Here is a 27,152-nt window from a genome sequence, read left to right as displayed (position 1 = left end):
TGTGTAAAAACTGCATTCAAGAAACTTATTTTGTTGTAACATATTTGTATTGTAAACCATGATGTAATGGTCGTGTGTAAACAGGATATTTTAGATTATCATTATTTGATAATCTACGTAAAGCTTTTTAAACCTTTATTGATGAAATAAAGGTTATGGTTTGTTTTAAAATGAATGCAGTCTTTGAAAAACGTCTCATATAGAGGTCAAAACCTCGCAACGAAATCAATTAATATGGAACATTTTTAATCAATAAGAACGGGACATTTCATTAATTACACAAATATTGTTATCATTTATTTCTAAAACCTATCAAACCCTTCTTTCACTGAATTCAGAAACAAATTTAAGCAAAAAAACCACACACACACACACACACAAAAAAAAGCTTCAAAAACTCTCAGAAGACATTGTTCTCCAAATCTTTAAGTCCAGGGTCAACCTCTTTGACTTTTTCATCTTCATTTGGTCCAAACACAGGAGTGTCCAGCTTAGGAGGGGTCTGAATGAATCAAGCAAATAAATCTATATTTAAGTAGTTTCTTTTAAACATTAGATAGATCAAATCAACTTTATACATTTCTTTTTTAACTAAAGTAATTCAAAGAAACAAAAATTTATAATATTTACCTGGCAACGAACCAAAGCCCAGTTGATACCGCGAAAGAACTGGTGTCGTTTAACTTCACTTGCACCTTCACGTGAACCCAATCGGTTTTTTGGGTCTCTATGTAACAACCTGTAAATTAACTGTTTGGCTGGAAGACTTACCTGAATTACGTCGAAAAACTTATAATTTCGTTACTAAAAGAAATATTTACTGATGTGTAAACATGCATGTAAAACATCATAGGTGGTAAAATGGACGGGTCGGAACGGGTTATAACTTATAACAGACAATTTTTGTTTTTGACCTTTTGCAGTTTTACCCCTTTGGCCCAATATTTTTATTTTATCCATTGACCCATTTGAAAAAAGGATAACCAAAATCGACCCAATTAAAAAACCAGCTCATGATAACAAATTTATAACTAAGAACACGTACCGTTATGCTACTAGGAAACTTGAGATCTTTATGAAGAACATTAGCAAATGTTCTCTGCCTCGTTTTTCCTCTAAATGGCGTGTACCCGTAAAACATTTCATACAGGAGTATACCTATGAACAGGATCAAGAATCATCACATTTTTGCAGAACTAGAAAAAATGTTTAAACAGTCATTTTTATTTTTTATTATTTAAAAAAAAGAAAGAAAGAAACTTACCAAGTGCCCACCAATCTACTGCACTTGAATGTCCAGCTCCACTTATAATCTCCTGAAAAAAAATAAAAATAAAAAATAAAATAAAAATTGTTAATCATTCGAGGGTTGAATGAGAAGGGGATCAGTAAGACAGTAAGTAGACAAACCGGAGCAATATATTCTTCTGTTCCAACAAAGGAATTCGATGCCCGAATTGGTTCGGCCATAAAAATTGGATTTTGTTGACCTTTTTGACGCCTCTTTTTTTTCTTTTCACTTATTTCAGGAATCAGAAGCTGAGTCAAAAGGTTAAATAGATGTCACTAACAAAAAAACTCAACTAGAACACAATCTATCGAAAATAGAGATATATACCTGAGGTTTGCAAGATGTCAAGCAAGAAAGATCAAAATCTGTCAAAGCTACATGTCCACTGCTTTGTATCAATACGTTTTCCGGCTTCAAGTCTCTGTATATAATACCTGCCCACCAAATTATAATGTTTGTTACTTTGTAATTCGACATACCTATGTCACATTTTTAATAAACAATAAAGATAGATACTATCGAAATAGTTCGATTCGAGCACTAATAAAGTATCATGTAAGTTTTCAATGCGAACGATCATAAACTATGATCTACCTTGACAATGAAGATATTCCAATGCCACTAGTACCTCTGCAGCGTAAAATCTGCAACAGAAAACAAATTATTTTTTATTTACTTACTTTTTTTGTGTCAAATTTATCACATTTAAGCAGTATTTTTACCTAACAGCGTCTTCTTTTAAGACTTTCATTGGTTGTCTGTCTAAAAGCATAAAAAGTTCCCCGCCGGGACAGTAATCAGTGATCAAACAAACATGAGTTGGAGTCTGCAAATATTTTTCGTTTGTTAACCAAATATTCTATACAATAATTATAATTATAGAAGATTAAAAAAAAACCTGAAATGAAGCGTATAATGCCGGAAGAAAAGGATGGTCTAAGACGTCTAATATATCCCTTTCTGCGCACGCTCTATGCACCTATTTTGTGTAAATAAAAAGAGTACACAAGATTTGCATTACGAAAACCATTTTTGCAACCAAAATGGACAAATTTAATGTATATTTCACCTTGTTACGGTTTATCATAACACCTTTATCCATTGCTTTCATTGCAAAAAACTCGCCGGTTCCACATAACTCGACCAAATGAACACTACCCGTATCTCCCGATCCTAGTGGCTTTACGGGCCTAAAATGTTTCAGTCCTAACTTTTCCCCACCTTCGATAACCTACAAAAATCAAATTTCATATAATCAACTATCAACTATATATATAATTATCCAAATAACTGTGCGTTTGATTGCATCTCAATTGAATGTTTCAGCATTCAATGCTGAACCGTTCAACATTCAGAGCGTTTGTTTGTGACATGTTAAAGGTATTGCCGTACCTTTAAAATAGCCTTCCAGGCTGGTGTATCCCTTCTATGAGGCTTCGGGTAAACTATATTCGAATGTTTAGCCCATAAATCATCCGGCGTCTGCATAAATTCAAAAAAAAAAAAAAGTTAAACTTGTATTTTATATTATATTATAAATACATTTATTATTATTAATATGTACCAAAAATTTACTAGCTAGAGATTTTACCATATTAGCATCCGGAAGTTCTCGCACTGCTACATCAACGTTCTCTGCAGTTTCTTTCACCTGAAATAACCAAAACACAAAACTTTAACATCTATCAAATACGAGTTCATATTTGTGTATACATCGATGCAAAAAAAAGTAATAATATGGTTATGATCAGAACGTAAAGTTTGTAACTAATTACCAAAAGTTCACCGTCTTTAGCATTAGTTTCAGGGATACAATTGTGAAGTGGCTCAACATGTTGACTTCCATCTAACTGCACTCCAATGAAGTATTGTACTTCTCCCTATATCACACAAAATACACAAAATCGTTATATCGATCTTTAAAAACGTGCATTATGTTAAAGTCCTAATATTAATCTTTAAACGTCTTACCTTTTGATCACGCATAGGCTGCAGATGAAACAAATTCCAAAACTTTTTGCCTGATTGATAGTCATGAACAAATATTTAGCCACCAAAAAGAAACAATTTTTTTATATAAATTTATGATATTCCAGAATTGTATTTACCACTTTTTGTATAATTTATGAGTTGAACCGTAACTTCTCTTTGGTTATCGATTGCCTCTCTTATTTTCTTGACAGTTGATGGATCAGTTTCAGGCCCTTGAAGAAACCTTTCACAAATAAAGTAAAAAAGTATAAGTATAACTAGACTGTTGCTGCTATTGAAAATATAATAGATTTATATAAATAATGTAGTTCTGAAAACGTTTTATGTGCTCGATTACCTGCAATTTCTTCCCAGGATCTCTTCACGGCTATACTCTGTCAACTCCAAGAAGCTATCAGATGCAAAAATCTGTTATCATAAACATGTTAGAAATATTGACATGTGTTTTACTCATACCTGGTAAACAGTTTGGGTTCAAACAGGTTTGGGTTGAAACGGGTCAAGGGTCAAACAGGTCGGATTTTTTTATGGGTCAAACGGATCGGGTTGGATTGGGTCAAGACCCATTTCTCAAAGTTTTCTAAACTTGTAAAACCTCCGGATAATAATATTTAAAATCTCGTAAAGACCCGTTAAGACCCATTATGACCCGTTGAACCTCATATATATTTATTGGGCTTCATATGGGTCTAAATTAGACCCATTCCTTAACTTTTTAATGGACTCCACTGGTTAAATACCTAACCCAATGGACCCATTTTTCAAGCTATGTGTTTCAATACCGGGTATAGTTTTACTATAAGTTTAAATAAATTGTATAAAACATGTTGCAATAAAGTAAGGGACTTACAATGGGATTATCGGGAAGACGTGGATCTGTAATGACAAAGTTTTTCTCAATACGTTCAAGTGTTGTCGCTAAATCAATACCTTTTCTCATTTCCTTCTTTCGTACTTTATCATCTAAACTTTCGGGCCTCGAATCATCATTTCTAGCCTCAAATGCTTCATCTTCATCGTCAGCTTCACCATCGGTATCTTGAATGTTAATGTCTCCCTCGAATCCATCATCAAATTCATCACTACTTTTACGGTTCTTCTTCTTAATCCTACATCATTAACATCAAGATATTCTTTAACCTCAAAAGACAAGTTATTGTACCAACGCAGTGTTTGGGCTTGCTTATTTTTCTAATGCTTTTCGGCTTCGAAAATATTATACCTGGAAAACGGGTCGGGTTGGGTCGAGACCCAAACGGGTTTTGGGTCAAAATGGGTATGAGTCAAACGAGTCAGAATTGTTAGACGGATCAACGGGTCAGAACTTTTTATACCTGGCAAACGGGTCGAGATGGGTCGGGTTGGGTCAAAGATCAAATGGGTTCGGGTCGAAATGGGTCATGGGTCGAAACGGGTCAGAATTAAAATGTGTCGAACGGGTTGGGTCGAGACCCGGGTCGGGTTGGGTTGAGACCCGGGTCGGTTGGGTCGGGCTAGTAAAAAGTTTCTTGTTTGTATTTTTGATGTATCTCTTCCGAACACGAGCCCCGAAAACGGGCGCAAAAAACGCCCGCCGAAAACCGGCGCCGAAAACGCGAGACGAAATGGGGTGCAGAAAATGCGCTCAGGAAACTCGCGCCGGAAACGGGCGCCGAAAACGCGCGACGAAAACGCAGGCCGAAACCGCGCGCCGAAAACGCGCCCCGAAAACGTGCCCCGAAAATGGGCCCCGAAATCGCGCGCCGAAACGCGCGCCGAAAAACGCGCGCCGAAAAACGCGCGCCGAAACGCGCGCCGAAACCGTACCCCGAAAACCCGCCCTGAAAATGGGCCCCGAAATCGCGCGACGAAAAACGCGCCCCGAAAACGCGCCCCGAAATCGCGCCACGAAAACGGGCCACGAAATCGCGCGCCGAAAACTCGCGCAGAAATCGCGCGCCGAAACGCGCCCCGAAAACGCGCATCGAAAAACGAGCGCCGAAAACGCGCGCCGAAAACCGCGCCCGGAAATCGCGCGCCGAAAACTGCCACCGAAATCGGGCGCCGAAAAACCAATCTTTTGAAGTGAACCCATTTGGACCCATTTGGGTCTTCAAGTAATTTTTGTATTGTGATTGGACCCATTTGGGTCTTAAAGATATTTGTTATATTATGTGCTTGGACCCATTTGGGTCTTCAAGTAAACCCAATGGACCCATTTTTAAGAATTTGAGTCCATTTTGCCAGGATTAGAATTTTTAGACGGGTCAAACGGGTCAGAATATTTAGACGAATCAAACGGGTCCAAATTTTTAGACGGGTCAAACGGGTCGGGTCTAAATGGGTTAAATAAGCAATAAGCAGCTAAGCACTTAAATAAGCAAACATAAACAAACCCTTTAAAGGTATATTATAGATCATAGATATTGTCAAGTACCCGATGAATGAAATTCTTTTTGTTTTTTTCTGCTTTTTTTCTGGGAGTTCGTTGATCGACTGCATGGTAGTGATGGTTCTAACACCGGCATGCGAATTACGCCGATGAGGTGGCGGTGGCGGCGGAAACATAGTCTCAGCAGATTTTCGTCGACCTAAACTTAAAACGTCATTTATTTCTTGATCTTTATTTTTTCTTGATTCAGTTGCAAATGGATGGCGATTGGTCGACTCACTAACTGATCTTGGTCGTTTAACTGCCTCAACTAACTCGGCCACCGAACTATTCGCCATATCTTTTTGTCTAGCTACAAAATTTCCATCATTCAGCTAAAAAAAAAAAATTAAAGTATAAATTTTTTTTACTCGTTTTACTGAACAATATGTAGGAGTACCATCGTATCGGATTAATGATTCAGGCAAACCGTTAGGCCGTAACGCCTTTTCTTTTGTCCCTTCTGTATGCTTGCTAACCTCCACTTGCATTCTGTTTATAATAATGTAGACAAAAACCAAATGTAATTAAACAAGTTGTTCATTTGCATAGATAATTTGTATGATTGTTTCCAAATGTAGCATAACTTCACATGCTAAAGTTAAGGAGATCAGGATCATGTAAGTTTACTAACTAGCCTAGCATTATACTTAAACCTAATGTTCAAAGTTTTCTTGTCTAATTAAACTTATGTTAGGATGCATAGTATTAACATTTTAGCATAAGTTTTTTTAGTTTACATGTCTAAAATATCTAGTCTATGTTAATACTTTTAAGTATTGATCAACATCAAACATGTGACAACCTTATGCTGAATTTTGGACTTACTATAATTTTAAACAAAAAATAATACATACAAGTCAAGAAAACAGGGACTGGACCAAAAGGGCTGGCCCATACACTCATAACTCACAGTCACATAGTAACTTCACTCACAATGTGGTTCAAATGGTCCAAAGGGACCACAATGTTCTTCTATCATACCCTTACCCTTACCAAATAAAACAAATTCATAAATAAATGAAATAAACGAATTTGTGGACAATTTTAGTTATGAATTTTGCGAAAAAAAGATGTATCGTGTCAATGGCCTAAACACTCGTATAACTTTTGAAAAAGAAACCGATAGGGCGGTTATTTAGCACCTATTATACCTAAAACTACTTGATACGATAACTGTGGGGTCTGTTTTGATAGGCAAGAAATGTACAAGTAATGTAGAGTTCACAATTGGTTAAAAAAGAACTTGTTTATACCACATATTGTGTGTATAGCCCGTATATGATGATAATATATGTGTCGCGGTCATAAACCGAATCATCTAAAGTGAATGATATATGTCTAGATATAGAACAACCAAACTTAAATATCTATTTTGATTATGACTGGTACTACCTCTACAAGACCCGACCCAAATTTTATACAAAAACCCGACCATATAATGCCTTCATATATGGCTGATGATAAATCCACATGCCAAATTGATATTTCCACGCTAAAAAGTTTGCATTATTAGTTGTACAATACAACCTGTTAAAACATACTTTTTAGTGAATTAACCATTTTGGTGTGTGGAAACATCAACGGATGGTTAAACAGGCAAGCCAGTGGTTTACTAGGTCATATATACCTGAAAGTATCAATCTGACTCAAAAACCAATAGTTTGCGGGTTCAAGCCCAACAGACAACATTCTCTTAGTATGTTGGTGCCCAACATAGATCAAATGGATGTACCAAATCCTGATTTTTAATCTAGTTATGAAGTCAAATACTTGTTTAACTTTCATAAAAGGATATTAACAAGTTGATGAGTAATCTTGATCATGATAATAAACCTTAATCATGTTAAACCTTTTTAACATAATCTTCAATGTAAAAAGTCTTTTACAGTAACTTTTTTCTCTAAAGTAAATAAACTTTACAAAAAAGGGTACAAAAAATGAAAACTTACCCAATGAATTTGAGGGTGTTGCCAGATTCATCTTTGATTGGTGAAACTGTAAGAAGATTCCAAAATGGGGACCCATCTTTCTTGTAGTTAAGTAATCTGCCACAATATGTCGTACCCTTTAACAACGCATCCCTGATTTTAGCCACATCTTCCGGGTCCGTGTCCGCACCTTGTAGGAACCGGCTGCACCCAACCAAACTCACATAATTAACCCAATCATTTCAATCACTTCATCATTTACAATTAAATACTCGAATCTATCTATCAATAATTGGTACATTTTGAGGAAAACCATGTCACTTTTATAATCATCCCCAAAAGTTGTCAAGTTCCAACATCACTCGTCTAACCTAGTAGCCCGAGTGGGAAAAAAACCGTATACGTTTACACGTTTTATATTATATTAAAAAGTACTAGTATAACATTTAACACAACCTTTTTTGACTCTGCCTTTTTATCTACTTTTAGTAGTTACCATGTGCATAATGTTGTAGCTACTCGTTTTAAATACTCAGTATAAGATAAAAAATAGATTGATCACTAGGTATAAATAAAGATCGAAACGATACCAATTTCTACCAATTACTTCTTTCGAAGTATAACCGGTCATCTTGAAGAATCCTGCACTTGCATACAAAATCGGATAATCCGGTTTTGTGGCATCAGAAACCACAAATGTTTGTTGAAACGTCGATAATGCATCCTTTAAGTCCTCTGATACTCTCGGAAAACCTCTTTCTTTACCTACATCATAGTATTTCAAAAATTGTCTACATAGCTTAGACGACATGTTTACTAAAATTATCTAATCTAATTATTCAAAAAAAAAAAAAAATATATCACATAATGTGACTAATCAAATTAAATTCAATTACTAAAATCAGATTAATCTTTTTTTAGAACGACAAACACACAATTATTGAACTCAAATTTACTAATTTACCAATTATAGAGTATCATACATCATATCATAATAATAATATACGGAGTATGAATATATGCTTACCTAATCCATCATCTGATACATCACTTGAACTTTGAACAGAATTACCCGAATCCCTTCTATTAGAACCGGGTTTAGCATTCGGATCCTCACCCGAGGTTCTCACCTTAACTCCTTGCGGTTTACCTGTCTCTGTATTCTTTTCCAAAACCAATCCCCACTCGGCCGCCCTTTGTTCAGCCGCCACCATTCCACCTGGCGATTGCGGGGCCCCTGGCCCCACAACCGCTGTGGAAATAAAAGGTGGTGATTGTGGTGGATAAGGATCTTTAAGGGCCATCCATGATGTGATCTCATCAGCTGGTAATAACCTACCAGAATTTGACCCTGAAAGGCTAACATTCTCAGTGATATTTGCTGATGGTTTTGGTGGTGGTGGTGGTGGTTCTTGGTTGTGTTGTGGTGACTCGACCCATGTTCGCCACGTGGGTTGAGACCGTAAGGGTGCAATGAGATCATTGGTTGATGGGTTGAATACTTCAAGTGAACCACGGACGTCTCTTTGAGCTTGTTGGAACAATGGTGATGACTTGTTTTGTGCATGTTGTTGCTTTGGCTCCATTTTAATCTATATGATAAAATCAGCATGCAAAAATTGAGTGTACAATGAGTTGTTACATTTAATTTAAATCAAATTCATTTATTTAATTTAATATATAAAGAAATAAAAAGGAAATGTATTAGAAATACAAACTTTAGAGAAAGATTTGGAGATAAGGATGGTAGAAATAGTGTTAGTGGAGACTTTGTGAAGAGTTGAAGGACAAGGTAGATGCCTAAATGGAAGTGGAAGATATTTTTAGGTTTTGATATGACATGCTCTATGATAGTAACATGAGATGAAAAGGTATCTAAGATTCAAGGGTAATTTTGGAATTTTATAAGTAAAGATATGATGAAGTGCATCTTGTTAACCACAAGAATATAGAAAGAAAAAAAGGTGGTGTGAAAAGATGAATTAAGAGACAAACATACCCTTCAATGTGCACATTATAAGAAAAAATAAACTAGTAATTGGTTTTAGTAACAAATCATTGGATTAATTTGTCAATTTTAACATACTCCGTATCTCCTTACCATGAAGAACTTTTTTTGAGACATAATTGAGTAAGCTATTACAAATTTACATCATACTTTCAGAATCACGTCATAAATTCACGCTACAAGCTCGCATAAATAATTAAATAAATAGTAGTTCTCCTCAATAATGTATTTTTTAGATATTAAAATGAAAATAATCTATTATAGCTAGGGAGACGACAAAAATATGAAAGTTAGGGTCACTTGTTCGATATGTTAGATTTATTATACTCCCTATAATTTTAAAAAATATAGTAAAAATGCATAAAAACAAATATTAGATTATCTTTAGAAAAAATAAAATGAAGTATAACTTACAACACCAAATAGAATGACAAGGCTTGTAATTAACATGTTGATTTATAAATTACAACAGAATATTTGATATGTTCTAGAATATGAAAAACTAAATAGTTTTCATTATTAATTTTTTGTGTCTATAAAGATGTTATAGGCCATGTGTGTATGCTAGCCAAAATGAGGTGCATAGACGAGCGAATGGGTAGAAGCTACTAATAGACATCAACATTTATTTGCTGAAAAGAGCAAAAACCAACTCACAACATTAAATATCATGATAAACTGGATATTTTCAAAACTATGCAAAAAGAAAATCAAATCATTGCTCTAAATTTTGATTAGCTGTGAAAATAGAAATGCCACTTAAAGTGCATATATGTGGGGGTGGGGGGAAATATTGTAGTTCTGTTGCACGGAGCGACGAATTTAGAATTAAAATTCGAAGGGGGTTAACATAAGTTTACAAATTATTATTCATACTTATACTTATTGGTTATTCGCATTTAAAATAAATACACCTCATAAAATAAATATACAAACCTAGGCATCGGCCATTTAATAAGATGCAACTCCACCTAAACATATATATAATGCTCGTAAGCTCACAAGTTCAAATAGATCTTATGATCTTGTGAAATTAGACGTGCTTGAGTGTGAAAAAGCTTTAACTAAGTCAGATCATATCATCCATCTAAATTTATTAATTTTTCGCAAAAAAAAAAAAAAATTTGCAGTAATGATTTGATGCCATTAAAGATCATATAAACTTGTAAAAATTGTCGATGGGATGAGATTTCTCTTTGTACATGTTATCAGATATATGTTTGATTATTTTTACTTGGATGTATGATCGGTTCATAAATGTCGATCGTGTTTGATATTAAGAGATGAATTTTATGTGTGCATTCTAGGTTTAAAAAGCTATTTTATAAGGTCTTCATAATGGGTAACGAGTCAAGACGAAAACGCAAAAATGGGGTTTAGAACGAGAAAAAGTCGCGAAAAAGGGACCCAGCCGCAAATTGCGGCTGGCATGTGATCAGGATTTTTCTCAGGTGAAAAATGGGCATAAGGAGGCGCCCACTTTTTGCGGTTGGGCGTAATTTGCGGACGTTGGGCGCAAATTACGGCTGGACGTGTTTTTGGATAAAATTTTGAGCCGGATTTGAGGGGTTTAATACTTTGGAAAACATCCTACTTCATCCCTATATATAGAAAACCCTAGGCTACGACTTATTATCTTTTTCCATCAGTTTTGAGAGCCAAAAACACACCAAAACACATCACCAATCATCATCAATCAAGGATTCAAGCTAGGATTCAAGTGGTGTTCATCATGCAACTTCAAGAAACAACCATGATCATCATCACCAACATGTTTGGCTAGTCTTCTTATCTTTATCATTTCCATGAACAATTAAACATGTATTAATTCATTCAAGTTTATGTGGTTGATGATGTTTTAATACTTATGTCTTTTGGATTATGATATTGTAAACCAATCAACTATTGATCTATGCTTTTGTTATTGCAAGTTGAATTATTGTGATTTAACACTGTGTTCTTGATCCAACTTAGTGTTAATTAGATTAAGGATAAAGACATATTGTCTAGGTTGTATAGTTCAATCCCAAGATAGTAGAATTGATGAACTTAAGAAGTCTTGTCTATGAGATTTGATTTATACTTGGTAAACATAATACTTGTTTGAATGAATGCATGCTAGATTGGGATTGTGAAAGGATAAAGGCTTTTAATCTCATTGTTACATTTCAACATTTTCAATTGCACTTTAGTTTAAGTTTTAAGCTTTAATTTAGTTGATTAATCTTAATAGCTCTTAGTTAAACAAACAAATCAAGCCTGAAATTGCTTGCTATTAACCACTATTACCCGTGGAACGAATCCTGCTTACCCTATCTAAAGTAGAGTAATTAGGCTATTTTTGACCGGCCCTTCGACGCCGATCAATGTATACAATCTAACTAGCTTATTTCATAATCGTTTTTAAGTTATTTCATAATCGTTTTGGACAACCCAATATTAGCTTCTAGTATTTTGAATTTAAAAGCACATATCAGCAAGGTTACAAAATTCGCCATTCATAGAGTAATCGGTCGAGGCTTTAAAGGAGTAATCGGTAAATTAGGGATTAATCAAAGATTAATCGAATTATATTATTTATACATTTAAATAATAATTTTCAAAATCATATGTCTAAATATAGAAGATAACCATAAACATGTAGCACAAAGGTTAACATAATTGTCTAAAAATCATCAGTTTATTCAAAAATTCAAAATTTTAGTTTAATTCATGTTAAAATGTTGACCAATTTTGACTTTGACTGACTTTAATCAACAAATTTAATTTTGACCAATTAACCAACATTGACTTATTAATTAAACGAATTTTTAAACTGTTTTTAAAAAAGGATAATTGAAGATTAATCACGAGTAATCGGGGATTTTAAAATAGTGCTTATTGGTATATCAAATGTCAAATACTAAATCTATGATGACTATGTAGATACATAAACATTCGCATTAAATGGAATTGCAGATGCCCTTATATGTATATCTGAAAGTCACAACTAAGTACAATATGCATATGAAGATAAATCCAACTATGATAGTGAAAAAATCAAATAGAGTTACCTTTTGTAGATACGAAAAGTTGTTGAGCTACGAGTTAATGAGGTTCGAGTACATTCACTCAACTTTCTATGAGTAGTCAATTTAATTAGTTCAGGTATCATCTATGATTTATACAATCCTTTTTTAAAAGTGTAACAATTATAATGAAGAAAAGAGTTGTAATAGCCCATGCTCATGCCCATCACATACAAATTCACATGCTTCTTACACCATTTCCAACATCCCCATCATCAATCACACTTATCTTGTAACCTGATTTTTTGAATTATTTGATTAATGCAATTATATGTACATAACATTCTTTGTTGTAGACCATTTATCTTCTAAATGTATGTGCTCGGTGCACCACTACCTTTTTTTTTAACTAATTTAGGGCACCATGCACAAGAAGATATCTTTTCACTTTGATCTAGACTTCTATAGTGATTAGAAAAGAGCAAAACCGAAAGAAAGAAAAAAACCACGTTTTAAATGTACTTCGATTTTTTTTTTATTATTCTTTAAAAAATGTACTTCGATGTATCTATATGGTATATGTAAAAAATGTACTTTTGTGAATGTATTAAATATAAATAAAAAAATGTTTAACAATTATGCACTCACTAATTAAATGCAACAGTTGAATTAATGAATTGTACTATATACTATGACTGATGAAGATGGATCAAAGTATAATACAAAATCCGTGTGTGTGTGTGTTGTGCGTGTTCTTGTAATGTGTTAAGAAGTTCCACTCGTATATTAGAAAACTTTTGGAAGTATCAAGTTTCTTTAAATTTTATGTCACGCACAAAAAAAAAAGGTTATTACCACCGAGCTCATGGCTGAGTGGTACCAAGCTTCTGGACTGTGGGTTCGCATTCTCTCATCGCGATTGGTGCGGATTCGATTCCAGGGGGGAGGTTTACCACATATTATGTATACACAGTCATCCTATGGTGCTGTGGTTCCTACGACTTGCTACTGGCAGGTGTAGGTACATGATAAAATCGATCCGGTTCACGTAAGTGCGAAGATTCGAGAGCGGGTTCCTTCTAGCGTGTGTGGGGAGTATAACCAACTAACCGGCCATTAAAAAAAAAATATGATAAAAAGAATGATGCAAGTAGCTACATATCTATCTCGAATTTTGATCAAAGCTTAATTTTCTATATCTATATCTATATCTTCAATAAAGTAGATGATCAAAAGTGGAAAGGGGTCCATGCCACGTGAACTACAGTTAGAGTTAGATATTTACATTTTGAATACAAGAATAACAACAATAATACCCAATCAATCATGTACATGTGAGGTAGAGGGAAGTGATATTTAGACAATCCTTCTTCTACCCTAGAAAAGAAGAATAGTCGTTTCTCTAACTATAAATTGAGGGAAAAAATCTCCACCCACAGGAAGAGAAAGTCATCACTCTCTCTACTCCAGTGTAGAGAGATTGCTTCCGTGAGAACCTCCGGCCAGATTTACATTTCGAATATGTTTCTCAATTATTCCTTTTGAGTCATTTTGTGTAAGAAAAAAGTAACTCGTGTATAAATATAAATACTCACTCGATTCCTAATTTATTGTCAACTATTACGTTTTCGAATGTCTCATAATTAACTACTTTCATATAGAAAAAAAGTAGAAGAATAACAAATATTATGCTCTTAATGTATGTTGATATTATTAAAGGAGAAAGATAAGATAAGGGGTCAACTAAAAAGCAAACAGGAAGTAAAATACTTTTATGAAATTTCATTAAACTATGTGCTTTTTGTCTGGTGATACAATACATATGGGACGGGGGACCGTGGATCAAGATTTATAGTTCTTCTTCGATTTTCAACTTCTTCGAGTCTAACGAGGCTCAGGTGCGGAGCCTTACCATTCCCTCTGGAGAAACTAGTGATAGTTGGCATGAATCCATCCCTTAGAGAACGCGTCGGATTAACCCCGAAAAAGTTATCCAAAAATGGATTTGAGGCAATCTTTCCATATTCTCTTCGCCTTATGAGAAAAAGCGGCACTCGACATCTATTAACAAGACCAAGAACAAAGCCATGACGGAATTGATATCACCGTGAAATCTTTATTTTTATTATTGCTTCCTTTCTCCGAACTTAAATAGGTCGCGCTCACTAACCATTTTTTTGTTGATTTACATATAGTGAAATGACGTTACTAGACGTTACTTGACGTTAGTTGACGTTAGTTGACGTTACTTGATGTTACTTGACGTTAGTTGTAACATCCCGCCTTTTTCCATTTACTTTTCCGTTATACTAATTTAAACTCCGTTATATGTTTATAACATCTCCCGTTAATACGCGTTTTAAATTATCTCGTTTAGGTAATTCACGCACCCGATCCAAATTAGAGGGACTAAACTTGCCAAGAGGCCAAAGATTTGACTAGGTCAACTAGTCAAACCTTCAACCTCCTCCTCTCATTTCAACATCTCCATCTTTCTTCTACTCCCTTTTTCTCTCAAGAACACCAACAAGAATTCATCATCTAAATTCGGATTAGGAAGCTAGCAACAAAACAAATTGCAAATTCGTGATCCTTGCATCTTCCTCTTCGATTCCATACCGATTTCATTACATTTGGGTAACTTTCTAAAATCACTAGATTTTGTGTTCTTGATGTTTTTAACTTATAAAAGTGTTAATTAGTGTCTATGGCTCAAGTCTAACATGAATATATGATTTATATGCTCGATCTCGTTGTTTTAGTGTAACTAGCATGAACTTGAATTTTGGTGTGTTGTTCTTGAATTTAGGATGATCATATTGTAGTGACCCGAACTTTTCCATGTTTATATATATTAATTGAGATTGATATTTACATGATTAAATGTTTCCAACATGTTAAGCAATCAAACTTGTTAAGACTTGATTAATTGAAATATGTTTCATATAGACAATTGACCACCCAAGTTGACCGGTGATTCACGAACGTTAAAACTTGTAAAAACTATATGATGATATATATATGGATATATATATAGTTAACATGATACTATGATAAGTAAACATATCATTAAGTATATTAACAATGAACTACATATGTAAAAACAAGACTACTAACTTAATGATTTTTAAACGAGACATATATGTAACGATTATCGTTGTAAAGACATTTAATGTATATATATATCATATTAAGAGATATTCATACATGATAATATCATGATAATATAATAATTTAAAATCTCATTTGATATTATAAACATTGGGTTAACAACATTTAACAAGATCGTTAACCTAAAGGTTTCAAAACAACACTTACATGTAACGACTAACGATGACTTAACGACTCAGTTAAAATGTATATAAATGTAGTGTTTTAATATGTATTTATAAACTTTTGAAAGACTTCAATACACTTATCAAAATACTTCTACTTAACAAAAATGCTTACAATTACATCCTCGTTCAGTTTCATCAACAATTCTACTCGTATGCACCCGTATTCGTACTCGTACAATACACAGCTTTTAGATGTATGTACTATTGGTATATACACTCCAATGATCAGCTCTTAGCAGCCCATGTGAGTCACCTAACACATGTGGGAACCATCATTTGGCAACTAGCATGAAATATCTCATAAAATTACAAAAATACGAGTAATCATTCATGACTTATTTACATGAAAACAAAATTACATATCCTTTATATCTAATCCATACACCAACGACCAAAAACACCTACAAACACTTTCATTCTTCAATTTTCTTCATCTAATTGATCTCTCTCAAGTTCTAACTTCAAGTTCTAAGTGTTCTTCATAAATTCTACAAGTTCTAGTTACATAAAATCAAGAATACTTTCAAGTTTGCTAGCTCACTTCCAATCTTGTAAGGTTATCATCCAACCTCAAGAAATCTTTGTTTCTTACAGTAGGTTATCATTCTAATACAAGGTAATAATCATATTCAAACTTTGGTTCAATTTCTATAACTATAACAATCTTATTTCAAGTGATGATCTTACTTGAACTTGTTTTCGTGTCATGATTCTGCTTCAAGAACTTCGAGCCATCCAAGGATCCGTTGAAGCTAGATCTATTTTTCTATTTTCCAGTAGGTTTATCCAAGGAACTTAAGGTAGTAATGATGTTCATAACATCATTCGATTCATACATATAAAGCTATCTTATTCGAAGGTTTAAACTTGTAATCACTAGAACATAGTTTAGTTAATTCTAAACTTGTTCGCAAAAAAAAATTAATCCTTCTAACTTGACTTTTAAAATCAACTAAACACATGTTCTATATCTATATGATATGCTAACTTAATGATTTAAAACCTGGAAACACGAAAAACACCGTAAAACCGGATTTACGCCGTCGTAGTAACACCGCGGGCTGTTTTGGGTTAGTTAATTAAAAACTATGATAAACTTTGATTTAAAAGTTGTTATTCTGAGAAAATGATTTTTATTATGAACATGAAACTATATCCAAAAATTATGGTTAAACTCAAAGTGGAAGTATGTTTTCTAAAATGGTCATCTAGACGTCGTTCTTTCGACTGAAATGACTACCTTTACAAAAACGACTTGTAACTTATTTTTCCGACTATAAACCTATACTTTTTCTGTTTAGATTCATAAAATAGAGTTCAATGTGAAACCATAGCAATTTGATTCACTCAAAACGGATTTAAAATGAAGAAGTTATGGGTAAAACAAGATTGGATAATTTTTCTCATTTTAGCTACGTGAAAATTGGTAACAAATCTATTCCAACCATAACTTAATCAACTTGTATTGTATATTATATAATCTTGAGATACCATAGACACGTATACAATGTTTCGACCTATCATGTCGACACATCTATATATATTTCCTAACAACCATAGACACTCTATATGTGAATGTTGGAGTTAGCTATACAGGGTTGAGGTTGATTCCAAAATATATATAGTTTGAGTTGTGATCAATACTGAGATACGTATACACTGGGTCTTGGATTGATTCAAGATAATATTTATCGATTTATTTCTATACATCTAACTGTGGACAACTAGTTGTAGGTTACTAACGAGGACAGCTGACTTAATAAACTTAAAACATCAAAATATATTAAAAGGGTTGTAAATATATTTTGAACATACTTTGATATATATGTATATATTGTTATAGGTTCGTGAATCAACCAGTGGCCAAGTCTTACTTTCCGACGAAGTAAAAATCTGTGAAAGTGAGTTATAGTCCCACTTTTAAAATCTAATATTTTTGGGATGAGAATACATGCAGGTTTTATAAATGATTTACAAAATAGACACAAGTACGTGAAACTACATTCTATGGTTGAATTATCGAAATCGAATATGCCCCTTTTTATTAAGTCTGGTAATCTAAGAATTAGGGAACAGACACCCTAATTGACGCGAATCCTAAAGATAGATCTATTGGGCCTAACAAACCTCATCCAAAGTACCGGATGTTTTAGTACTTTGAAATTTATATCATATCCGAAGGGTGTCCCGGAATGATGGGGATATTCTTATATATGCATCTTGTTAATGTCGGTTACCAGGTGTTCACCATATGAATGATTTTTATCTCTATGTAGGGGATGTGTATTGAAATATGAAATCTTGTGGTCTATTATTATGATCTGATATATATAGGTTAAACCTATAACTCACCAACATTTTTGTTGACGTTTTAAGCATGTTTATTCTCAGGTGATTATTAAGAGCTTCCGCTGTCGCATACTTAAATAAGGACGAGATTTGGAGTCCATGCTTGTATGATATTGTGTAAAAACTGCATTCAAGAAACTTATTTTGTTGTAACATATTTGTATTGTAAACCATTATGTAATGGTCGTGTGTAAACAGGATATTTTAGATTATCATTATTTGATAATCTACGTAAAGTTTTTTTAAAAACCTTTATCTATGAAATAAAGGTTATGGTTTGTTTTAAAAATGAATGCAGTCTTTGAAAAACGTCTCATATAGAGGTCAAAACCTCGCAACGAAATCAATTAATATGGAACGTTTTTAATCAATAAGAACGGGACATTTCAGTTGGTATCCGAGCGTTGGTCTTAGAGAACCAGAAAATTTGCATTAGTGTATCTTATCGAGTTTGTTAGGATGCATTAGTGAGTCTGGACTTCGACCGTGTTTTCTTTAAAAATGATTGCTTAACATTTTTGTTGGAAACTATATATTTTTAACATATGAATATTATGTGATATATTAATCTCTTAACGTGTTTGATATTATGTGATAGATGTCTACCTCTAGAACAAGTCCCATTGACTCTCCTAATAATAATGAAGAGTCAAATGTAAATTGGAATGATTCGTGGACTGATTCACAAGTTCCCGAAGAGGAACCGGAAGAAGAGTCGGAACCGGAAGAAGAATCGGAACCGGAAGAAGAGTCGGAACCGGAAGAAGAATCGGAACCGGAAGAAGAATCGGAACCGGAAGAAGAAATAGAACCGGTGGGGGAAATAATAAAACGGTTAAGTAAAAGAGAATCCTCAACCAACCGACCAAGGTTAATTATGGTCAATGGTGTTTCCGCCAAGGAAGCAAAATATTGGGAGGATTACCAATTCTCCGATGAATCGGATTCCGACGAGAATTCCGATGATGTTATAGAAATTACCCCAACTGAATTTAAAAAGGCAAAAGAAAATAATAAGGGAAAGGGCATAAAAATAGAGAAATCTAATTCCAACCCCGATGAACTTTATATGTATCGTCAACCCCCGAAGTCCTTAAGTTGTAACAATGACCCGGGAACCTCTAAACCACCAGGTTTTTCTAAACCAATGTGGACAACGACGGCTCGTATTAGGGGAACATCATATATCCCTAGAAACTTGGCAAAACGAACCAAAACCGAAGAAGAAGAAACGAGCGAGTCGGAATAAGATAGTTGTATTTGTGTGGTGTAATATATGTAATATAGTGTGCTTATGCTTTATGATATATGTAAAAAAATTGCTTGTATTAATAAGTATTTTTTTATGAATCTAACTCTTGTCTATTTTACAGTTTAAAAACACAAAATGGATAGACAACCCAATATTTTAAGAGACCTACCCGGAGACATGATTGATGAAATCTTGTCTAGAGTCGGTCAGAATTCCTCGGCACAACTATTTAAGGCGAGATCAGTTTGTAAGACATTCGAAGAACGTTCCAAGAATGTCTTGGTTTATAAGAGACTTTCGTTTGAAAGATGGGGGATATCACATTGGGAAACCCATAAGTTACGATGTGTTTACTTTGACGAATATATTACAGGGAACCCAAATGCTATTTTACGCAACGGGTTAAGAAATTATTTTGACTCAATATATCCGAATATTGGACTTCGTGATTTAGAAAAAGCGGCTAACATGCAACATAAAGAAGCATGTTATGCTTACGGATTAGTAATGTTCGCTTCTCACCAAAGTGAGAACAAGAACATCGGGCTACAACTATTAAACAAAACGTTTCCACAAGTGACGGAGTCGGTAATTGGGGTAAGAAATGAGGTTTTTAGATTGTTACGGGACTGTTGGACATTACGTAACCCTCGTCCCTTTGACGACGTTACAACACGCTGTCTTATCAACGGCCATAACGGTTATGTTCCACAAGACCAAGGATGGGAAGTAGTCCTAGTAAAACCAGAATGCATGACTTGTTTCTGGACGTATGAATTACGTGTCTTTATTGCCTTTGCTGAACGACTTGTGTACTAGCTAGAATTATCTTCACAACTATCTTGTATCAAAGTTATTGTGTGCTATATTTCATGCTTTATGTAAAATAAGCGGTATTGTAAGTTTGTAAAATATTGTATAAAAGTTTGAACGCGAAATATTATTACAATCAGTTTTTCATATAGAATTGTAGTAGTTGAATTGTATATTAGCTACTAAGTATGAACTTAACGGGTAGGTACTACCCGAATTTAAACTTATAAAACGCTAATATGAAGAAAAAGCTTTTATAAATGAGTTCATATTATGCTACGAAATACTATTAACTACTCTTAATATTCTGTATGATTAACTTGTTCCATTTGACTATTTTGAAGGTAATGGCACCGACTACTCGACACACCGTGAATATGAATGAAGAGGAATTCCGTACTTTTCTAGCTTCAAACATAGCCGCAGTACAGGCTGCGCTACATACCAACAATAACCTTGGATCTAGCAGTACAGGAAATCGTGTAGGATGCACCTACAAAGAATTCACTGCCTGCAAACCTTTGGAATTTGATGGAACTGAAGGACCGATCGGATTGAAACGGTGGACCGAGAAGGTCGAATCAGTGTTTGCCATAAGTAAGTGTACTTAAGAGGACAAAGTGAAGTACGCTACGCATACCTTCACAGGTTCTGCGTTAACATGGTGGAATACCTATCTAGAGCAAGTGGGACAAGACGATGTGTACGCACTACCGTGGTCAGCATTCAAGCACTTGATGAACGAGAAGTACCGTCCCAGAACCGAGGTCAATAAGCTCAAGACAGAACTTAGAGGGTTACGAACCCAAGGATTTGATATTACCACGTACGAAAGACGATTCACAGAACTGTGCCTATTGTGTCCGGGAGCATTCAAAGATGAGGAAGAGAATATCGACGCGTTTGTGAAAGGATTACCGGAAAGAATCCAAGAAGATATAAGTTCACACGAGCCCGCCTCCATACAACAGGCATGTAGAATGGCTCACAAACTAGTGAACCAGATTGAAGAAAGAATTAAAGAACAGACTGCTGAAGAGGCCAATGTGAAGCAAGTCAAAAGAAAGTGGGAGGAAAACGGTGATAAGAATCACCAATACAACAACAACAGCAATTACAACAATAATCGCAACAATTATCCCAACAATCGCAACATCCATCGCAACTACAACAAACGGCCCAACAACAACAACAACAACAACAACAACAACTACAACAATCATCCCAACAACAATAATAACCGCAACAACAACAACAATCAGAAGCAGCTATGCCAAAGGTGTGAAAAGTATCACTCGGGGTTCTGCACCAAATTTTGCAACAAGTGTAAAAGAAATGGTCATAGCTCGGCGAAGTGTGAGGTCTACGGACCAGGGGTTAATAGAACAAAAGGAACAAATGGTGTCAGAACGAGTAATGGCGGAGCAAGTAGTGTCGGAGCAAGTTATGCCAATGTAGTTTGTTATAAATGTGGAAAACCAGGCCACATTATTAGAAATTGCCCGAACCAGGAGAACACGAATGGACAAGGCCGCGGAAGAGTTTTCAATATTAATGCGGCAGAGGCACAGGAAGACCCGGAGCTTGTTACGGGTACGTTTCTTATTGACAATAAATCTGCTTACGTTTTATTTGATTCGGGTGCGGATAGAAGCTATATGAGTAGAGATTTTTGTGCTAAATTAAGTTGTCCATTGACGCCTTTGGATAGTAAATTTTTACTCGAATTAGCAAATGGTAAATTAATTTCAGCAGATAATATATGTCGGAATCGAGAAATTAAACTGGTTAGCGAAACATTTAAGATTGATTTGATACCAGTAGAGTTAGGGAGTTTTGATGTGATAATCGGTATGGACTGGTTGAAAGAAGTGAAAGCAGAGATTGTTTGTTACAAAAATGCAATTAGCATTATACGAGAAAAAGGAAAACCCTTAATGGTGTACGGAGAAAAGGGCAACACGAAGCTACATCTTATTAGTAATTTGAAGGCACAAAAACTAATAAGAAAAGGTTGCTATGCTGTTCTAGCACACGTCGAGAAAGTACAAACTGAAGAAAAGAGCATCAATGATGTTCCCATTGCAAAAGAATTTCCCGATGTATTTCTGAAAGAATTACCGGGATTACCCCCACATCGATCCGTTGAATTTCAAATAGATCTTGTACCAGGGGCTGCACCAATAGCTCGTGCTCCTTACAGACTCGCACCCAGCGAGATGAAAGAACTGCAAAGCCAATTACAAGAACTTTTAGAGCGTGGTTTCATTCGACCATGCACATCACCGTGGGGAGCTCCTGTTTTGTTTGTCAAGAAGAAAGATGGTACATTCAGGTTGTGTATCGACTACCGAGAGTTGAACAAACTTACCATCAAGAACCGCTACCCACTACCGAGAATCGACGACTTATTTGATCAACTACAAGGCTCGTCTGTTTATTCAAAGATTGACTTACGTTCCGGGTATCATCAAATGCGGGTGAAAGAAGATGATATTCCAAAGACTGCTTTCAGAACACGTTACGGTCATTACGAGTTTATGGTTATGCCGTTTGGTTTAACTAATGCACCAGTTGTGTTCATGGACCTTATGAACCGAGTGTGTGGACCATACCTTGACAAGTTTGTCATTGTTTTCATTGATGACATACTTATTTACTCAAAGAATGACCAAGAACACGGTGAACATTTGAGAAAGGTGTTAGAAGTATTGAGGAAGGAAGAATTGTACGCTAAGTTTTCAAAGTGTGCATTTTGGCTGGAAGAAGTTCAATTCCTCGGTCACATAGTGAACAAAGAAGGTATTAAGGTGGATCCGGCAAAGATAAAAACTGTTGAAAAGTGGGAAACCCCGAAAACTCCGAAACACATACGCCAGTTTTTAGGACTAGCTGGTTACTACAGAAGGTTCATCCAAGACTTTTCCAGAATAGCAAAACCCTTGACTGCATTAACGCATAAAGGGAAGAAATTTGAATGGAATGATGAACAAGAGAAAGCGTTTCAGTTATTGAAGAAAAAGCTAACTACGGCACCTATATTGTCATTGCCTGAAGGGAATGATGATTTTGTGATTTATTGTGACGCATCAAAGCAAGGTCTCGGTTGTGTATTAATGCAACGAACGAAGTTGATTGCTTATGCGTCTAGACAATTGAAGATTCACGAACAAAATTATACGACGCATGATTTGGAATTAGGCGCGGTTGTTTTTGCATTAAAGACTTGGAGGCACTACTTATATGGGGTCAAAAGTATTATATATACCGACCACAAAAGTCTTCAACACATATTTAATCAGAAACAACTGAATATGAGGCAGCGTAGGTGGATTGAATTATTGAATGATTACGACTTTGAGATTCGTTACCACCCGGAGAAGGCAAATGTGGTAGCCGATGCCTTGAGCAGGAAGGACAGAGAACCCATTCGAGTAAAATCTATGAATATAATGATTCATAATAACCTTACTACTCAAATAAAGGAGGCGCAACAAGGAGTTTTAAAAGAAGGAAATTTAAAGGATGAAATACCCAAAGGATCGGAGAAACATCTTAATATTCGGGAAGACGGAACCCGGTATAGGGCTGAAAGGATTTGGGTACCAAAATTTGAAGATATGAGAGAAATGGTACTTAGAGAAGCTCATAAAACCAGATACTCAATACATCCTGGAACGGGGAAGATGTACAAGGATCTTAGGAAATATTTTTGGTGGCCGGGTATGAAAGCCGATGTTGCTAAATACGTAGGAGAATGTTTGACGTGTTCTAAGGTCAAAGCTGAGCATCAGAAACCATCAGGTCTACTTCAACAACCCGAAATCTCGGAATGGAAATGGGAAAACATTACCATGGATTTCATCACTAAATTGCCAAGGACTGCAAGTGGTTTTGATACTATTTGGGTAATAGTTGATCGTCTCACCAAATCAGCACATTTCCTGCCAATAAGAGAAGACAACAAGATGGAGAAGTTAGCACGACTGTATTTGAAGGAAGTCATCTCCAGACATGGAATACCAATCTCTGTTATCTCTGATAGGGATGGCAGATTTATTTCAAGATTTTGGCAGACATTACAGCAAGCATTAGGAACTCATCTAGACATGAGTACTGCCTATCATCCACAAACTGATGGGCAGAGCGAAAGGACGATACAAACGCTTGAAGACATGCTACGAGCATGTGTTATTGATTTCGGAAACAGTTGGGATCGACATCTACCATTAGCAGAATTTTCCTACAACAACAGCTACCATTCAAGCATTGAGATGGCGCCGTTTGAAGCACTTTATGGTAGAAAGTGCAGGTCTCCGATTTGTTGGAGTGAAGTGGGGGATAGACAGATTACGGGTCCGGAGATTATACAAGAAACTACCGAGAAGATCATCCAAATTCAACAACGGTTGAAAACCGCCCAAAGTCGACAAAAGAGCTACGCTGACATTAAAAGAAAAGATATAGAATTTGAAATTGGAGAGATGGTCATGCTTAAAGTTGCACCTTGGAAAGGTGTTGTTCGATTTGGTAAACGAGGGAAATTAAATCCAAGGTATATTGGACCATTCAAGATTATTGATCGTGTCGGACCAGTAGCTTACCGACTTGAGTTACCTCAACAACTCGCGGCTGTACATAACACTTTCCACGTCTCGAATTTGAAAAAATGTTTTGCTAAAGAAGATCTCACTATTCCGTTAGATGAAATCCAAATCAACGAAAAACTTCAATTCATCGAAGAACCCGTCGAAATAATGGATCGTGAGGTTAAAAGACTTAAGCAAAACAAGATACCAATTGTTAAGGTTCGATGGAATGCTCGTAGAGGACCCGAGTTCACCTGGGAGCATGAAGATCAGATGAAGAAGAAATACCCGCATCTATTTCCAGAAGATTCGTCAACACCTTCAACAGCTTAAAATTTCGGGACGAAATTTATTTAACGGGTAGGTACTGTAGTGACCCGAACTTTTCCATGTTTATATATATTAATTGAGATTGATATTTACATGATTAAATGTTTCCAACATGTTAAGCAATCAAACTTGTTAAGACTTGATTAATTGAAATATGTTTCATATAGACAATTGACCACCCAAGTTGACCGGTGATTCACGAACGTTAAAACTTGTAAAAACTATATGATGACATATATATGGATATATATATAGTTAACATGATACTATGATAAGTAAACATATCATTAAGTATATTAACAATGAACTACATATGTAAAAACAAGACTACTAACTTAATGATTTTTAAACGAGACATATATGTAACGATTATCGTTGTAAAGACATTTAATGTATATATATATCATATTAAGAGATATTCATACATGATAATATCATGATAATATAATAATTTAAAATCTCATTTGATATTATAAACATTGGGTTAACAACATTTAACAAGATCGTTAACCTAAAGGTTTCAAAACAACACTTACATGTAACGACTAACGATGACTTAACGACTCAGTTAAAATGTATATAAATGTAGTGTTTTAATATGTATTTATACACTTTTGAAAGACTTCAATACACTTATCAAAATACTTCTACTTAACAAAAATTCTTACAATTACATCCTCGTTCAGTTTCATCAACAATTCTACTCGTATGCACCCGTATTCGTACTCGTACAATGCACAGCTTTTAGATGTATGTACTATTGGTATATACACTCCAATGATCAGCTCTTAGCAGCCCATGTGAGTCACCTAACACATGTGGGAACCATCATTTGGTAACTAGCATGAAATATCTCATAAAATTACAAAAATATGAGTAATCATTCATGACTTATTTACATGAAAACAAAATTACATATCCTTTATATCTAATCCATACACCAACGACCAAAAACACCTACAAACACTTTCATTCTTCAATTTTCTTCATCTAATTGATCTCTCTCAAGTTCTATCTTCAAGTTCTAAGTGTTCTTCATAAATTCTACAAGTTCTAGTTACATAAAATCAAGAATACTTTCAAGTTTGCTAGCTCACTTCCAATCTTGTAAGGTGATCATCCAACCTCAAGAAATCTTTGTTTCTTACAGTAGGTTATCATTCTAATACAAGGTAATAATCATATTCAAACTTTGGTTCAATTTCTATAACTATAACAATCTTATTTCAAGTGATGATCTTACTTGAACTTGTTTTCGTGTCATGATTCTGCTTCAAGAACTTCGAGCCATCCAAGGATCCGTTGAAGCTAGATCCATTTTTCTATTTTCCAGTAGGTTTATCCAAGGAACTTAAGGTAGTAATGATGTTCATAACATCATTCAATTCATACATATAAAGCTATCTTATTCGAAGGTTTAAACTTGTAATCACTAGAACATAGTTTAGTTAATTCTAAACTTGTTCGCAAACAAAAATTAATCCTTCTAACTTGACTTTTAAAATCAACTAAACACATGTTATATATCTATATGATATGCTAACTTAATGATTTAAAACCTGGAAACACGAAAAACACCGTAAAACCGGATTTACGCCGTCGTAGTAACACCGCGGGCTGTTTTGGGTTAGTTAATTAAAAACTATGATAAACTTTGATTTAAAAGTTGTTATTCTGAGAAAATGATTTTTATTATGAACATGAAACTATATCCAAAAATTATGGTTAAACTCAAAGTGGAAGTATGTTTTCTAAAATGGTCATCTAGACGTCGTTCTTTCGACTGAAATGACTACCTTTACAAAAACGACTTGTAACTTATTTTTCCGACTATAAACCTA

General features: G+C 34.8%; 1 protein-coding gene across 1 annotated transcript; it reads right to left on the bottom strand.

The window, feature by feature from the left end:
• Window positions 1-291: 291 nt before the first annotated feature.
• Window positions 292-9,411, bottom strand: LOC139877493 (phototropin-1). The gene is made up of 23 exons (XM_071864923.1): window positions 9,343-9,411; window positions 8,652-9,216; window positions 8,215-8,389; window positions 7,646-7,828; window positions 6,094-6,185; window positions 5,700-6,006; window positions 4,134-4,392; window positions 3,621-3,691; window positions 3,400-3,506; window positions 3,263-3,312; window positions 3,067-3,171; window positions 2,883-2,942; window positions 2,684-2,773; window positions 2,361-2,522; window positions 2,190-2,270; window positions 2,014-2,117; window positions 1,886-1,935; window positions 1,619-1,725; window positions 1,411-1,539; window positions 1,265-1,316; window positions 1,046-1,158; window positions 631-771; window positions 292-502 (listed from the first exon to the last, which is right to left on the bottom strand). Exons 2-23 carry the CDS (start codon window positions 9,208-9,210, stop codon window positions 401-403), a joined length of 3,099 nt encoding a protein of 1,032 aa, XP_071721024.1. The 5' UTR covers window positions 9,211-9,216; window positions 9,343-9,411; the 3' UTR covers window positions 292-400.
• Window positions 9,412-27,152: the final 17,741 nt, after the last annotated feature.

The sequence above is a fragment of the Rutidosis leptorrhynchoides genome, chromosome 11, assembly GCF_046630445.1.
Source record: "Rutidosis leptorrhynchoides isolate AG116_Rl617_1_P2 chromosome 11, CSIRO_AGI_Rlap_v1, whole genome shotgun sequence".
In the NCBI taxonomy this organism is placed as follows: Eukaryota; Viridiplantae; Streptophyta; class Magnoliopsida; order Asterales; family Asteraceae; genus Rutidosis; species Rutidosis leptorrhynchoides.
The sequence above is the reverse complement of the archived record's forward strand: the minus strand, read 5'-3'. Positions and strand labels throughout refer to the sequence as shown.